Here is a 14,299-nt window from a genome sequence, read left to right on the forward strand (position 1 = left end):
ATACGATCCTCCGGATCCCCGCCCAATGTCGTTGGCGATTTTTATGGCTGAGAAGAGAAAAGCGGATGAGCTCCCGTCCGAACCGGCTTCGAAACGACTGAACACTTCGACGCACCCGATGCCCTTCCCGGCACGGCCCCCGCTCAAGACTCGTCCCTCGGTGACGCCCGCCCGCCCGCCGGGTGTCCTTCCTTCACGTTACACTGTCGGTCAACAACAGAGTACGCCGATGCCGGCGCGGTTTCCCCCGGTACCTCCCCCGCCGACCAGATTACCTCCTACACCCATTGTCGAGTTACCTCGCGTTACTCCACCGCCTAAATCGGTACGCTTCAACACTCCCACCAGTACACCGATGGAGATCGATCCCCGGGGGACATCCGGTCCAACCCGACCTGCCGCACCGCACAAGCCGCCGTCACCGATTGTTCCCACCCGCAAGTCCCCCTCACCGCCGCCCCGCGCCGATTCCCCGGTCGGTGATGACGATCCGCGCATTCCTGCTCCCATCCGTGCGCTGATTGACAAGAAACAATTCGATATCGTCAACTTCCTCAACGAGACTGAAGTGCGCGGACTTACTCTCGCTGACCTACTCCAATGGAGCCCGGCCTTACGCGAACGCCTCCGCGACGCGATGAAACTCGTCCCCAAGGTGCGCCGCGCGGCTCTATGTTTTCGCAAACCTCTACTTGGTGCCTGGCACCCTGACACTGAGCCTCCGGACCATGACAACGACAACACCCTCGACGGACGTCTCGACTTTCACCTCAAAGCTCTCTCCAAGGTTGATGTTTCCGCAACCGGCACCCATTACATGAACGCGCTCATCCAGAATTCGCCCGCGAAGTGCCTCTTCGACGGTGGTTGCTGCTTGATCGCCATCAGCGCCGAGGTCCGCAAGCGCCACCAATGGACTCTCACCAAGGTTCCTCCTACCTTTCATTTGCGCCAAGTTGACGGTTCCGCTCCTAAGCTCGAGGGAGAGGTCCACAACCTCGTCGTCACCATCGAGGGTCATCAAGTTCCGATCAACGTCCTTTCCATCGTCGGAATGGACGCCGAGTGCTTACTAGGTCGTCCATTTCTGGAGATGGTAATGGGCATCACCCATTGGAAGAATTCCATTTACCATTTCAAGATTCACGGCTCCTGGATCCTCGTCCAAGGTAGCACTGGAGAGACGCGCGAAGTCCGTACCCTCACGGCGGCCGAGGAACGTGAATGGGATCAGCACGGTCGTACACCCCTTCTCGATATCACTCCTCCGGCGCCACGCACCCGTTCCCAAACCAGGCAAGCCAACATCTCCTCATTGATCGCTGACGGCTTCAAGGTGGAGATCGATCACACGGGCGATCAGACGCTCGCTGACATTCGTAGTGGCGCTCTCTTCGGCATACTACAAACTGAGCCCTGTCCACCCCTACCCGGCGACGACTATTCCCCGGATTCCGATCAGATGGATTTCCGCATCAACCTGCTACGCACCTTCGCGAATGCCCCGGTCCCCAACCAGATCACCGTCCCGGCTTTCCGACAACTTAAACAGGCTTTGCAACTCGAGCCCAAACTGCCCGAATTCACTCTCCCCGCGACACATGAGTTCCGCTTCCTCACGTGGAATGTTAATTCTTTGCGCAACCTCGTCCGCAAGGGGGTCGACCTGGGCTCCCTCTTCAACCGCCTGAACCTCGATATCGTTTGTTTCCAAGAAATCAAGTGTTCGCGTTCTTCATTACCGCTGTCGCTCACGGACATTCCGGGTTACCGCTCCTTTTGGTCGCTCAGTGAGACCAAACAAGGTGTCAAAGGCGTTGGGACGTACGTCCGCGCTGAGTTAGCCGCTACGCTACGCAAGGTCACAACCGACGCTGATCTACCGATCGACCCGGACGCCGATTGTGAGGGCCGTGTTCTCGCCCTCGACTTCGACCAATGCACCGTGATCAACGTCTATTATCCGAACGGCGGGATGGGCGACGCTGATCAACAGGCTCATGCGATTACTTCCAAGATCGCCCTCCATCAGACTCTGCTTCAGATCGCCACCGCGGCCCGGACGAGCGGACGACATGTCATATTCGCCGGCGATTTCAACGTTGCGCATACCGATTCGGATGTTCACCCCAACCTGAAACACCAGATGCACACCGGTGTGACCCCAGCGGAGCGACAACTGCTCACGCATTTGACCGATCACGATTTCGTCGACACTTACACTACCTGCCACCCTGACGCGCCGGCCGGTGATGGCTACACCACATGGTGGTTCTCCAAGCACGCGCGCGAACGGAACATTGGGCTTTGACTCGATTATATCTTCCTCGGTCTGCCGGATGCGGATTATACTCCTCATATCACTTGCGATGTCCTGCACGAACTCCACGGCTCCGATCACGTTCCGCTGTTATTCACCCTACGCACCATAGTCGAAGAAACGATCCCCGAGTATCACGCCAAGATGTCGTCGTTAGTCAACGCTTCCCCGGAGTACGTTTCGCCCCTAGCCCCCCGCGACTCACCTACGCTCGTCCGCCAAGTCGCCGGCATCACTATCGAGTCGATCACTGCGCGATCCATACGCCCGACACCCATGCGCCCACTCAAGGTCGGCACCCGCACCTTCCAGGTTGCCGAAGATTTACCACCCGCGGTCGTTACCGAGTTAGAACAACTTCTTCACGAATACCACGACGAGTTCTGCAATAAAGACGAAGTGCCCCGCACCTTCAAGAACGTGCCTGAAATGAATCCGGTCTTGAAGCCCGACCATACCGGTCAACGCAAACTCCCTTTCCCGAAAACGCGCGCGCACAGCCCCAAGGATACCAAGGTGTTAAACGAATGGTGCGACCGGATGCTCCGGTGGGACAAGATCGAGCTGGTTACCGATCCCCCAGTGGTCGCTGCGCTGCCCATCGTCGTCTACAAGAATGGTGTAGCGCGGGTATGTGCGCACTTCAAGGTCAACAGCGAGATCCAAGCTTTCCGGTACCCCATCATTCCCGCTCACCTTACCTTGCAACGTGTCGCCGCGGCCGACCGCATCACGGCCTTCGACTTCCGCCTCGGCTATCATCAGTCCCCACTCCATGTCGCCGCTCGTTACCTCACCACCATCTTACTTCCGCGCGGGATTTATCAGTACAAAGTCGGACCCATGGGCTTCATCGACACGGGCGAATGGTTCTCCTTCCAAATCGACACCATGATCGGCGAAGTCAAGTTACTCAAGGACCACACCCACCTCTTTCGCGACGACGCTTACCTGTGCGAAGACAATTTAACAGACCACTCCAGACCCACACACATTGACCGCCTCCGCGCATTCTTGGAAACCGCCCGCACTCACAACGCTTCAATCTCCGAGCACAAATGTCTCTTCGCCGCTGGCCGGGTCCCCGCGCTGGGCAAACTCGTCGGCAATCGACAAATCGCGACCACCGCCAGTAAACTTGACGTCGTCGCCCAGTGGCCTACCCCACGCCATCAAGAAGACCTCCGTTCCTTCCGCGGTTTCATCGGCTTCATCTCGGACGGGCTTCCTGACTACGGTCTCTTGATGGCACCTTTGAATACGCTCCTCCGCAAAGAATTTGCCGATAAACGCAAGTTCCGCGCCGAATGGCTCCGCTCCCAAGAGTACTGTCGCGCCTTTTTAGATGTCAAGCAGCTCGCATCCGACAGCTTCGTTCTTCACGCATACAACCCTAATCGGCCATTGATCATTGCCACCGACGGGTCCGGCACCGGCGCCGGGGTTGTGGTCGCTCATTGTCTCGATCCCGCCGATGACTACCGGGTTACGGCCGACACTCGCTACGTTCCATGTGAATTCTTCTCCCGCACATGGACCGGAGCCGAGCTTCACTACGAACAACCCGAACGAGAATTGGCTGCCATCATTTTCGGGTTGCTGAAAGCGGAAGTCCACCTCACCTTCGAATTCTACATTATCACGGATCATCAAGCTTGGGTCAAGTGTCAGAACGCGCATACCAAGAATCGACGCATCCTCAAATGGTTCAACTACATCAACGCACTCCCTACCGCTGACGGTTGGCCGAAATATATCTTCCGCCGCACGGCCGCCCACATCGACGCCGACGCTCTCTCCCGTCGACCCGCAGCCCCGAGCGAACTTCTCACTTCCACAATCGACGATGAGCTGGATCTGACGCATCCGTGCCCGCTGAACGACATTCACATCAGCGCCAACATCAACCTCCTCACGCTCGGTTGGGAACCGTACGACTCCATTCACGCTTACCTCCGGGGAGATCACGCATTCCTCGGTACCGACCCGGCACATGCTACGCGCATCCGCTCATTGGCTCACCGCTTCTTCATCTACGACGGTCGCCTCTATCGCCGCAGCCTTCCTCGCATGCCACCCCGACTGGTCCCCCGTTTAGAGGATGTCGCAGCCATCAAGCGTACCTTCCATGGCGACCATCCGGGCTCCTTTGGCCATCTCGGCGTCTTGACAGCGTATCAGATGATTGCCTTACGCTACTTCTGGTTCAACTTGTACAGCGACATTGAAGAGTGGGTGCGCGCCTGTCCAGTATGTCAGCTCCGTCAATTACGCCGCCCCAAGCAATACCAGCTGTTTCGCATCATTCCCCCGGCGCTCCTCTTCACGTTGTTAGGTCTCGACTGCGTCACCTACCCGAACGCCCAGATCGGTCGGTCTTCCCAAGTCTACATCGGCTGCCTCTGCGTCTTTGATTACCCGTCCGGCTACGGTTGGGCCTACCCGCTCAAGGCGTTCGACGGCCTCAACATCGTTCTCGCGCTCCGCGATTGGTGCGCTCGGTATGGTGTCCCAGTTCACATCGTGGTTGACAACGCGCAGTATTTTATTGAAGGCGCATTCGCGGCATGGGCGTCCAGGAAATCGATCGAGCTCGTTCAAACGTCGACAATGCACCCCATGGGGAATGGTCGGGCTGAGAAGTTTGTCCAGGACATCACTCGTGTTCTGTCTCACATCGTATTGCAACGGAACTTAGAAGCCAAGGTCGACCCCCCGGACCTGACGATTTGGCCCGACTGCCTCGATTCGGCGATGTACACTTACCTGAATCACGTCGCCCGGACCACAGCCGTTTCCCCCTACAACGTTGTATTCGGCCAGCATTGCCACGTTCCCGGACATGCGACCACCGGCCTGCTCGACCCGGAAGCGCTCGACACCTTGCTCACTGACGAATACCGCGCCGACCGCGACGTCCTCCGCACATGGGCTCTTCAGACCGCTAACCGCAACCGCATCCACGAAACCGAGGCCATCAACGCTACCCGCAAACCCCCGAGAACATATGCGGTCGGTGATTGGGTGTACGTTCATCGCAACGAGCTGGACACGACCTACGTCTCGACCCGCAAGCTCGTCAACCGTTGGACCGGTCCATATCAGATTTCCAAGGCTTACCCCGGTGGCGCCTATCTGCTCCTAGATGAACACGGGACCCCTGCTTTCAACTCGCGCCCTGTCAACCATCTCCGCTTAGTTCCCGCTCGAGTACGCCCTGCGTGGTCCGCCCCCGCGTTTACCGCCGACCTCCCACTCCCGCTCCATGACGACCAATTGGATCCCCCTCCCAACGCTACGACTAAAGAGATCAACAATGACTCTCTCTCCGTCCCTGAACCCATCCCGGACGACCTCCAAGTTTCCCTCGCCGTCCTTTCCGCGGCGCTTCCCTCAGACGACATCTCCTCATATCCTTGCGAACGCCCCGTCGATCCCGCCCATCCTGTTCGCCGCAGGTGTTGACTCTTCCTCTTTCGACTTCCCGCCTTTCTCCCGTTCCGCTTTTTTCTCGTTTCGGTTTTTTCGCTTTCGCTTCATCAACTCGAACGATCGCTCGCCTCCGTCACCACGCGCCCGCTAATGCCCCCGGGACGGTCCGTCTATACCGCGTCAGTGCCTCTGCGTCGATCAACGTCCTTTTCTTCTTCTTTTCGGTTTCGGATCACTTGTGTTGCGTCTTGTTTCGGTTTCTCGTGACTCGCTTGGCACTGTGGAGGCAGGGGGAGGAATGTGGTGCGGTGAGGAAACAGGTCATATTGCCGCAACCCTAACTCCCTGCGGTAACCCTACCCCACTAGCTAGTTTATATCCCCAGTCACATGACTTGTTGTCGTATTTTTCTACTTGTACATATCCGCGCGCGACTGCGCCGGCTTTCTCTTTTCTTCTTTACCCATAATACATCTATATATCCCTGCCTACCTCAGCGTGTCAACGGCATATCCGGAGCATCCGGACGAGACGAGACGGCAGCCTCACCGCACGACATCGGCGTTGGCCCCATTACGCCTCATCGCCCCTCAGCCACTCAACGGGCACCGCGAGCATCCAGCTCATATGCTCTCTCGCCCCGCTCGCTCATCCGGAGCAACTCCGACAGTGGACTTCCATACCCGATTTCAAAAACCGGGAATAACGCGAGGACGGTGTTCTTAAAGGTTTGGTAACTTTGCTGTGCTGATACATTCACCTTCGTGTTGGTTGGAATCCAACCGCCTTAAAGGGCGCTTTCTTCATTTGTCCAGCCATCGCTATCATGCCGAGCGTGAAGTCCATCCTCGAAACAGCGCCCTCTAGCGCGACAAGCGTGCATCGGGGATGTCCTAATGGACGTAAATGCTCGTGCCATTTAAAAAAAGGAGTTCTGAAGGCAAAAGAAATGTTCATGGGAATATACCAGTAAACAATGTAACGCATCTAAATGGCACGCAACGTAGTGTGCTTCCTTGATATTTTGAAAGATGTATATGGATCAGTTTGTCATGGAACTATGGTACATGGGAACAGGGAAAATACGACGTGTTATTTCCATCTGAGTACTTGCAGCCCAAAAAAGTGGCGCGCCAAGGTGAGCCGATGCTGTGCTGTGTTCGTTCTATATCCAGCTGCCAATGAGTCAAGAGCGTTTAGGCGGACGCTCGTAGGATTCCTGGCTGCGAGGGCTCTCTCTAGCTTCGCGCCGATCGTGTTCAAATACATAATTGGGAGGAGCCCGGCTGCTATCCCTCTTTCGCTTGCAGCAATGCGGCTCTAGAACATCGCTTGTCCCTCTTCGTACTGCTCCTTGAGGAAGATCTCAAAGTACTGTAGTGCACAGAAACGGGCAAGCATGTGAGTATATTTACCAGACCACCAGTGACCCCGCGACACGGAAGCATACCTGGTAGATGATGGTAACCGCAAGCAAGATACCGGTCCCGGACCCAATAGCGCCGAGCAGGTCAGCAGAAACCGACAAAGCCCCAATACACAGGCCCCCAAAAGCCGCAGCAGTCGGAATGATCCGCTTCAGCTCCTTGTACATCGACTGATCACGATGACCGCGCATGACCAGCTGTTGCTCTTTCAGCTGTCTAACCACATCGCGCGGAGACGATCCCGACACCTCGATCCATGTTTTGGAAAGGAATGCGCATGCGGAGAGCATGAATGTGACGTAGATGACAAAGTGCACGGGATCGACGAAGGCCTCCTTGAGACTGTGGGGCGGCGAGATGTAGTAGGCAAATCCGCTGGCGGCTTGTTCTTGTGGAATGCCTTCAGGGCTCTGTGATTACGGGTTGAACAGTGAGGTGAAGAATCTCCCAGAGACTGCCCTTCAATAGACAACGCACCTTCCACACGCCCAAAAGACGGACAAGCAAGTTCTCCGGCCATCTCTTATACAAAAGCTGGGAAATGAAAAAGACGTTGGAAACGAGCGCCGACTGTAGCATGATAGGCATGTTGGATGTGTAGAAGAGTTTGATCGGGTAGTTGCCCTGTTGCCCACGGTAGCGGTTGGACTTGACGGGAATGTCGATGCGGAAGCTTTGCAAGTAGATGACAACGGCAAAGACGACCAGGGTCGCAATCAAGTTGGAGAGGTTGGGCAGGTTTTGGCGGTACATGGCCTCCTTCAACGCGCGGAATTTGTCACTTCTGGTGAACAGGAGATGAAACAATGCGACAACGGCTCCTTCAAACTCCGTTCCTGGAATGAATGGCACAGATTGGATATGTCATCTGACGATCAGGAGCCCATGCAAATGAATATCCTTTCCAAATCCTACCTCGTCCGGTGTTGTAGGTGGTGGGACTAAAGGCTTTCCAGATGATGGTTTCGCAGATGTTCGTGGCGATGAAGAGCGAGATGCCGGATCCAAGACCGTAACCCTTCTGCAGTAGCTCGTCGAGCAACAGGATAATCAATGCCGCGATGCAGAGTTGAAGAATCAACAAAACAGAGATCGCTGGTCCGATATCCTTGGGATTTCCGTACACTCCCGACCACACCGCTACCGTCGCTTGACCGATCGCAATCACCATTGCAAACACTATGGAGAGTGCCTAGAGTAAGTACCATCGTCTTGGGTATCCATACGCAGGGTTCATCCATCAACACTTACGTTTCTGAGCCCCCGAAAACAACGCGCGATCTTCTTTGAGGGAGTGATCGACCTCAATGATATTGGCACCGGCCAACAGCTGCATAATCATGCTGGATGTCACGATGGGAGTTATCCCCAGCTCCATCAAGGTTCCTCTATTGGACGCCATGATGACACGGAGCCAGTACATGGGATCTGAGGATTCGGAAGACATGATTCCGAACAGTGGGATCTGACTGCAGACCAGGAAGATGAAGAGCGTGATTGCGGTCCACATGACCTTCTCGCGGAACTGAACCTGTTGAAACGGGTGAAGCATCGATAAATAAGCTTTTGCCGTAAGATGCATCTCCCATCGGGGCGTCGTTCGACGTCAAACCCATTCCCCTGTTTCCAACGGTCGTATTTTTGCCTCCCATACCTTGCGATCTGGCGAGACGACCTCGGGCATCAGCGCAATAAATGGCTTCAGCACATGAAGCAAGCGGACTGTGTGGGACGAATCGACGCATTAAAACCATATCCGACAGATTTCGAAAGGACTTCCTGGCCGCAAACTTACACGACATCTTGGGGGATTACTTGAAGTAAAGAAGGGAGCTTGGGGCGGGTCCACTGCCGACTGACTGCTGGCTAGTGGTTATTAGAGAGCGTACAGTACAGAGAGCGTAGAGCGCGAGCGGCAGTTGAGCGGCAGTGACAATGCAGTCGGCGCATCGCATCCATCCAGCCAATCAGCGCGCGCCAGTCATCGAAGCACCCTCCGAGCGTGTTCTCCAGTTTCCCTTCCTTTTGCTTCGTTTCCATTTTTTTTCCCAAGTGAACTTCAAACCCTCCTTGCCAACCTCAACCTCCGCACCCTCCTATGAACGCAGGTCAACGCACTCCCCTCCAACCCGCCCTCGGCTGCTTACACCCAACCTGCCTCCGACCCTAGTGAGCAGAGGGAACACGGCAACGTGTCGATTGGGGAGAAGTTGAAGATGGAGGTGGACAAATCGGGGCGGAGGAGGAAAGAAAGGGGTAAAGACGACCGTCTCCGAGGCCGGGGCCGGGATGCGATGCGGAGCCCTTCTGTATCGCTCTCACGATCAAGGTCGCGATCCGAGTCTAGGTCTCGCAAACGCAATCGCGCGCCGTCTCGCTCGCCGGGGCGAGCACCTCTACCTCCCCGGGATACGAGCAGTGCTCCAGCTCCGCCTCGACCAATGCAGCCGCCTTTGCCCAGAGAGAGCTTCCGAGACGACCCGCCCTCTTGGCGAGACTCGAATCGGGAACGTGGTATGATGACAACATATCCGTCTGAAAGTGCACACCGCACTTCATACCCACAGCGGGAGAGAACACAGGAGAGGGGGAGGCAGAGGGAGCGGGGGAGGGAGGAGTGGGCGGCGGTGAATGCCGGGCGCTGGCAGCTAGGGCGCAAACACGTTCGGGATAACGCAGCGGCAAACCCGTGCCGCAATCTTTGGCGCTTGGCGGGGAGGGATGTGGGCTTGGATGGTAGTGCGGCGGCCGTGGAGCTGTTGGGTTGGGCCGCCCAAAACAGGTGGATAAGGTGCAAAACGCGAGGGAACCCTCACTGCGAGAACAATGAGTGCATTGTATGTTGCCACAATCGTGGCCTGCGCTGCCCACATCAGGTCCTGGACGAAATCAAACGGAAGAGGCGCCGCAGATGAAAGTGTTTCCGGAGACGCTGCCTCATGCCTACAGGTTGGAGCAATATCGCAACAGTAGCTACCATACGGGATTGGGGAGCTGATCAGATTCATATCGACGAATCCCACAAAAGACATAGGCACTGCTAGGTACCTTTCATTGTTTCCTCCCTGATACTCTGACCGCAACGCCCATCTCACAATGATGTATTTGTAGATCAGCGCTGGACAGCACGGCAGAAGCGGAAGTGCAGAAAGCTATCGATCAGGCGGCTGTGGGGAGGACGAAGTGACTATTGCGCATCGGTGTGTGTGGCCGGTGGAGTGGTAGGGGCAGGAATGGGGTTTGAGGGTTAGGGTTTGAGGAGCTGGAGGCTGGATGGGGTGTATGCGGATTTGTGTCGGGAGCAACGTGTATGATGTGGGGGTGGAGGAAGGGGGTTGCAAGGTCTTGGACATCATCCGGTGGATGCATATACTGCGCGCAGTTTCCCCTCCTACATGCACTTTCAAAAGCTGAAATAGAATATAGCTTGAAAGCTTGCTGCAAGTTGTGTAAGGGTGTCCATATTTGAGACTAGAGATTGTAACGGAGGTTATGACGAAGCGGTAGGTTTAGGGTTAAGTTTGGCTCACTGCATATGGCCAGACTCTCGTCGGTTCCGTGATTCAGCAGATTTGTTATTTGCATAGAGCCCTCGATTCCATGATACATACTGTGGACGAAATGCTGCTTGGGTTGCGGCGATGGGTCTCCTCACCCCCGCCTTGCGGCTAGAGCCGTATACTGTTGATCACTCGATGTACGACCGGAGGAGAGAGTGACTGGAACGTTCGTTTTGGAAAGGTAAGCCAATATTTGAAATTGAAGTCAACACTCTCCGTGACTTACCCGACTCTGTATTACGATAGCAGACTACCATCCTGATGTTGACGTGCGTAGCAGGTTGCCTGAAAGTGCCTTTTCCGAGCGCACCGTCAATATGCCGCGGCGTCTTCGGATTCCGTTGTTGAGCTTGGGTCGGAACTGCCGTCCGTGAGCTCTCCTCCATCTCAATCTGTTCGCGCATGACGATTACTCGTGCCAAGGTCTCGTATCATACTCGCCCGCAGTCGGGCTGGCGCTCTGGCGGCACTCTCTTCCAGAGTGAGTCAGTGCCCGGCGCTCTCTTGTGAGTGAGTGCCCGGCTTCAAGCAGCGCGAGTATGATACGAGTATGATGCGAGACCTTTGGCACGCGTAACCTCCCAATGCCCCTCACGGCCGCAGCGCCAACATAGTTCGTTGGGAATTCCTCGAGAACGGGCTGGTTGGTCACCAGAGCTGGGGCGATGCGGAGCAGGGCACCTTGAGGCGAAATGTCCCTGACGGCCGCACTCAAATCGGATGACGGCATGCGTCGGATCTGGTGCGAAGCTGTCGCTGGAGAGGCGAATCAGATCCTCGCTAAGGTTCGCCGTAACGTATGACCCTCCACGGACACGGTCAACCCCGTATTGTTCCATATAGCGCAACGTTAGCTCATCTTCCGATATGTCGCATATCGCGCGGGTCTCCAGCAACCTGATCGGTCGGTGCAACTGTGTCCAAAGAGATTGCGACTGTCAGGGGACAGCTATTAACCGCGGGAAACTCCAAAAGAGCCGTGACTGTGTAACACCCCTACGCCGCCGGATCACTTCCTAGATTCCTCACGCATCGCCGCGAGCTTTAGAGCTGCCCACTACCCACGGCGGCGGTGCCGTACGCCAGCATCCCACGAGCGCAAGTAAAACGGGTGTTTGGGGGTGGCAGTGGTGTTAGGTAGCGGTGTTTAAGGGCGTGAGGCCGAATGGGTGGAAGGGACTGGCGACGGTTCTTGCGGTTGAGGGCGCCGATCGGAGGGGTGATGCGAGGGACGGGTCACATAAACGTCGTCCCGGATCACTCGTGCCCATGGTCGCGCGGTGCTAGCTCCCTGGGCCCGCCAAATCACCGGACGATGTGCGCGTCATGATCTTCGAATACTGACAAATCAACGTCGTTTACGACTGCATTTTTCAATATGCCCTCCTCCATCTTGATCAATCCTTGGGTTGCGGTGCCTTGAAGAGCCTCCGATATGGTGTACCATTGGACACCGCTTCGTACAATCCAAGCCATTCCTCAGGCTCCACGAACTGTTCATACGAGTCAGGAATGTGTCCCGTCACCAAATCCCTGCTTTCATTGTACTGTGAGGGAAAGTGATTGAAGTATGGAGATCAGACCTGCATAATCTCATCTTGGAAATCACATGCACTCACATTGTCTTGAGAAGCATGTTGTGGGTCGACGCCGCCTGGTTCACATTTTGATCCTCTAACAGCAGGTACGCTGCCACCTTTCTCAACAATTTGGAGACATTCATCCCCCCGACTTGTACCTTTGTCAACAGAAAAATCGTTGGCACGGGGGGCATAAACCTCCAAAAAGATCACACCTTTGTCGCACATCATTGGCATGGAGGTAGTTATAGTCGCCATTAAGTGCCTGGTGCAAGCCAAGGAGCTCCTCTACATCTCCGAGTTCTCCGGCGGAAGGCGCAATCTGCCCTTCCGTAAGACCCGTTTCGCCTGAGTCGACACGGTCCTGCGCGGGACCATTGCTTTCCGAGGCCGCGGTTTCATTCCCGTACAAGTGGTCTATTTTCCGCTTGCCCTTCAGCGGCTCCGAGCGAGCCCCGCATCATCCCGTGACGAGATCTATCAATCAAACGCCGCATTAGTCACGAAGCCAGAGCGCATGCAACCCACAGAGGAGTAACCGCTGTCGTTCGTGATAGAGCAGATGTCCCTTACCTGGGCTGATTGCCGTGAGACTAGACGGCGGCGTGTCTTCCCAGTCGTAGAGGCGGGCGTCCTCTCTCAGGAGATTCCTCGCACGTAAGAGACCAGAACTTAATTCCAACCGACGCATTCGATCGTCGTCCGACGGTTGTCCTATCCATCCAGAGATAGCGAACCCGGATGAATCGGTGTAAACGTTATGTACCCAGAGTTGCTTTCCAGGCCACCCAAGAGTCCAAAGCCTTCCACATCCCGACCATCTCGACCAACTGCCCAGGTTCTTGAGTGCCGTCCCATTCGTGCCGTTCGTCAAGAGCCTGAGCGCCTGGCCAAAATGGCCAAAATGGTCTGACCTTCCCTGCACCGCGCGTCGACTCCGTCCTGCCCCGCAAAAAGTCGACGACCATGGTACCTCAAATCGTGTACCCTATCATGTCGAAGTTCCGTAACCGCCTGCTCGAACGCATGTTTACCCTATTCCGTAGAAAACGAATAGTAGAGCCAAAGGCGTGTTAGTTGCGGCTTCCATCGGATTCAAGGGGTTTGATAAGCATGGGGGGTGAAATTCTCGTCACGAATAAGCGGGACCTGACCCAGAAGTCCTCGGCCTTTGTCTGCAACAAACAAAGGTGATCTAGCTTGGTTTTTACGCCCCCAGATGGACAAGTACGCAGTCATGGCGCCTTGCCTAGGGGATTCACCAGTAATCGGTCTCTCCCCACTTCTGGATCAGGTGGTTACCCCGCCTCGAGAATATTTGGGGATTTCAGTCATCTGAAACTTTTCGCTCAAGGATACAGATGTCTCATATGGATGATTACATGCACAAAAGTGGAAGATACAGATGTAATATCAGCTGTCTTGCGCTACGCCTAGCTACGCCTACCCTACGCATACACAGCCTTAATAACCTCCTCAAGAACCGGCTGGACCTGTTTCCGCAACGAGCGCACATTCCGCTGCTCATACAACCTCGCCCCGGCGTCGATCTGTGTAATGACTGCGAGGTCAAGTGTTGACGCCTCAATCTTCGTCACAAGCTCCGTTTGCTGCTGTTCCGAGACCGTAGACGTGGGGAAGAGGAGCAGAAGTTCGCGTTTATATCCATGTTCAGCTTGTGCGAGAACGCGTCGATCCAGAAACGCACTCCCTATGGGTTGCCTATGGGTCACCGGCGCTCGGCGTCCCTCCCCTAATATTAACGGTGTGGTTGTAGAGGCGGTAGAGTATTTGCCACCGTTCATTCCTGTTCGTTCTCCTTGGTGTGTATCCATGCTTTCTCAAAGTTTGGCTCACTGCACAAATAATATTACCGTAATAACCACACACAAAGGGAAATAAATACATGGCTACACTATGGTACACGGGAAAAAGGGGACAATGCCGTAGTATATGTGCACGTGCAGGATATGCGGGAGG

General features: G+C 55.5%; 6 protein-coding genes across 6 annotated transcripts; 3 read left to right on the forward strand and 3 right to left on the reverse strand.

Moving 5' to 3' along the window:
- Nucleotides 1-25: 25 nt before the first annotated feature.
- On the forward strand, nt 26-2,311 carry EV422DRAFT_570258 (Endonuclease/exonuclease/phosphatase; the record flags this gene model as incomplete). The annotated part of the gene is made up of 1 exon (XM_053072858.1): nt 26-2,311. The coding sequence occupies one exon, from the start codon at nt 26-28 to the stop codon at nt 2,309-2,311; it is 2,286 nt and encodes a 761-aa protein (XP_052922754.1).
- Nucleotides 2,312-4,336: 2,025 nt separating this feature from the next.
- EV422DRAFT_480240 (uncharacterized protein) lies at nt 4,337-4,855 on the forward strand (the record flags this gene model as incomplete). The annotated part of the gene is made up of 1 exon (XM_053067295.1): nt 4,337-4,855. A coding segment is annotated over one exon (519 nt), but the record flags the coding sequence as incomplete, so codon positions are not given.
- A 1,863-nt stretch (nt 4,856-6,718) lies between these two features.
- On the reverse strand, nt 6,719-9,185 carry EV422DRAFT_539919 (SecY subunit domain-containing protein). Its single transcript, XM_053071103.1, has 7 exons — nt 8,975-9,185; nt 8,834-8,901; nt 8,431-8,710; nt 8,095-8,358; nt 7,657-8,015; nt 7,203-7,589; nt 6,719-7,126 (listed from the first exon to the last, which is right to left on the reverse strand). Exons 1-7 carry the CDS (start codon nt 8,979-8,981, stop codon nt 7,073-7,075), a joined length of 1,419 nt encoding a protein of 472 aa, XP_052922756.1. The 5' UTR covers nt 8,982-9,185; the 3' UTR covers nt 6,719-7,072.
- On the forward strand, nt 9,065-10,280 carry EV422DRAFT_205821 (uncharacterized protein). Its single transcript, XM_053065335.1, has one exon. It carries the CDS (start codon nt 9,396-9,398, stop codon nt 10,092-10,094), a length of 699 nt encoding a protein of 232 aa, XP_052922757.1. The 5' UTR covers nt 9,065-9,395; the 3' UTR covers nt 10,095-10,280.
- Nucleotides 10,281-12,136: 1,856 nt separating this feature from the next.
- EV422DRAFT_508625 (uncharacterized protein) lies at nt 12,137-13,287 on the reverse strand (the record flags this gene model as incomplete). The annotated part of the gene is made up of 5 exons (XM_053068761.1): nt 12,137-12,286; nt 12,359-12,470; nt 12,535-12,752; nt 12,893-12,912; nt 13,086-13,287. The coding sequence occupies 5 exons, from the start codon at nt 13,285-13,287 to the stop codon at nt 12,137-12,139; spliced, it is 702 nt and encodes a 233-aa protein (XP_052922758.1).
- A 480-nt stretch (nt 13,288-13,767) lies between these two features.
- Nucleotides 13,768-14,124, reverse strand: EV422DRAFT_570261 (uncharacterized protein; the record flags this gene model as incomplete). Its single annotated transcript, XM_053072859.1, has 1 exon — nt 13,768-14,124. The coding sequence occupies one exon, from the start codon at nt 14,122-14,124 to the stop codon at nt 13,768-13,770; it is 357 nt and encodes a 118-aa protein (XP_052922759.1).
- Between the last annotated feature and the right edge of the window lie 175 nt (nt 14,125-14,299).

Source organism: Fimicolochytrium jonesii (genome assembly GCF_025526975.1).
Source record: "Fimicolochytrium jonesii strain JEL569 chromosome Unknown EV422scaffold_25, whole genome shotgun sequence".
NCBI classification, from domain to species: Eukaryota; Fungi; Chytridiomycota; class Chytridiomycetes; order Spizellomycetales; family Powellomycetaceae; genus Fimicolochytrium; species Fimicolochytrium jonesii.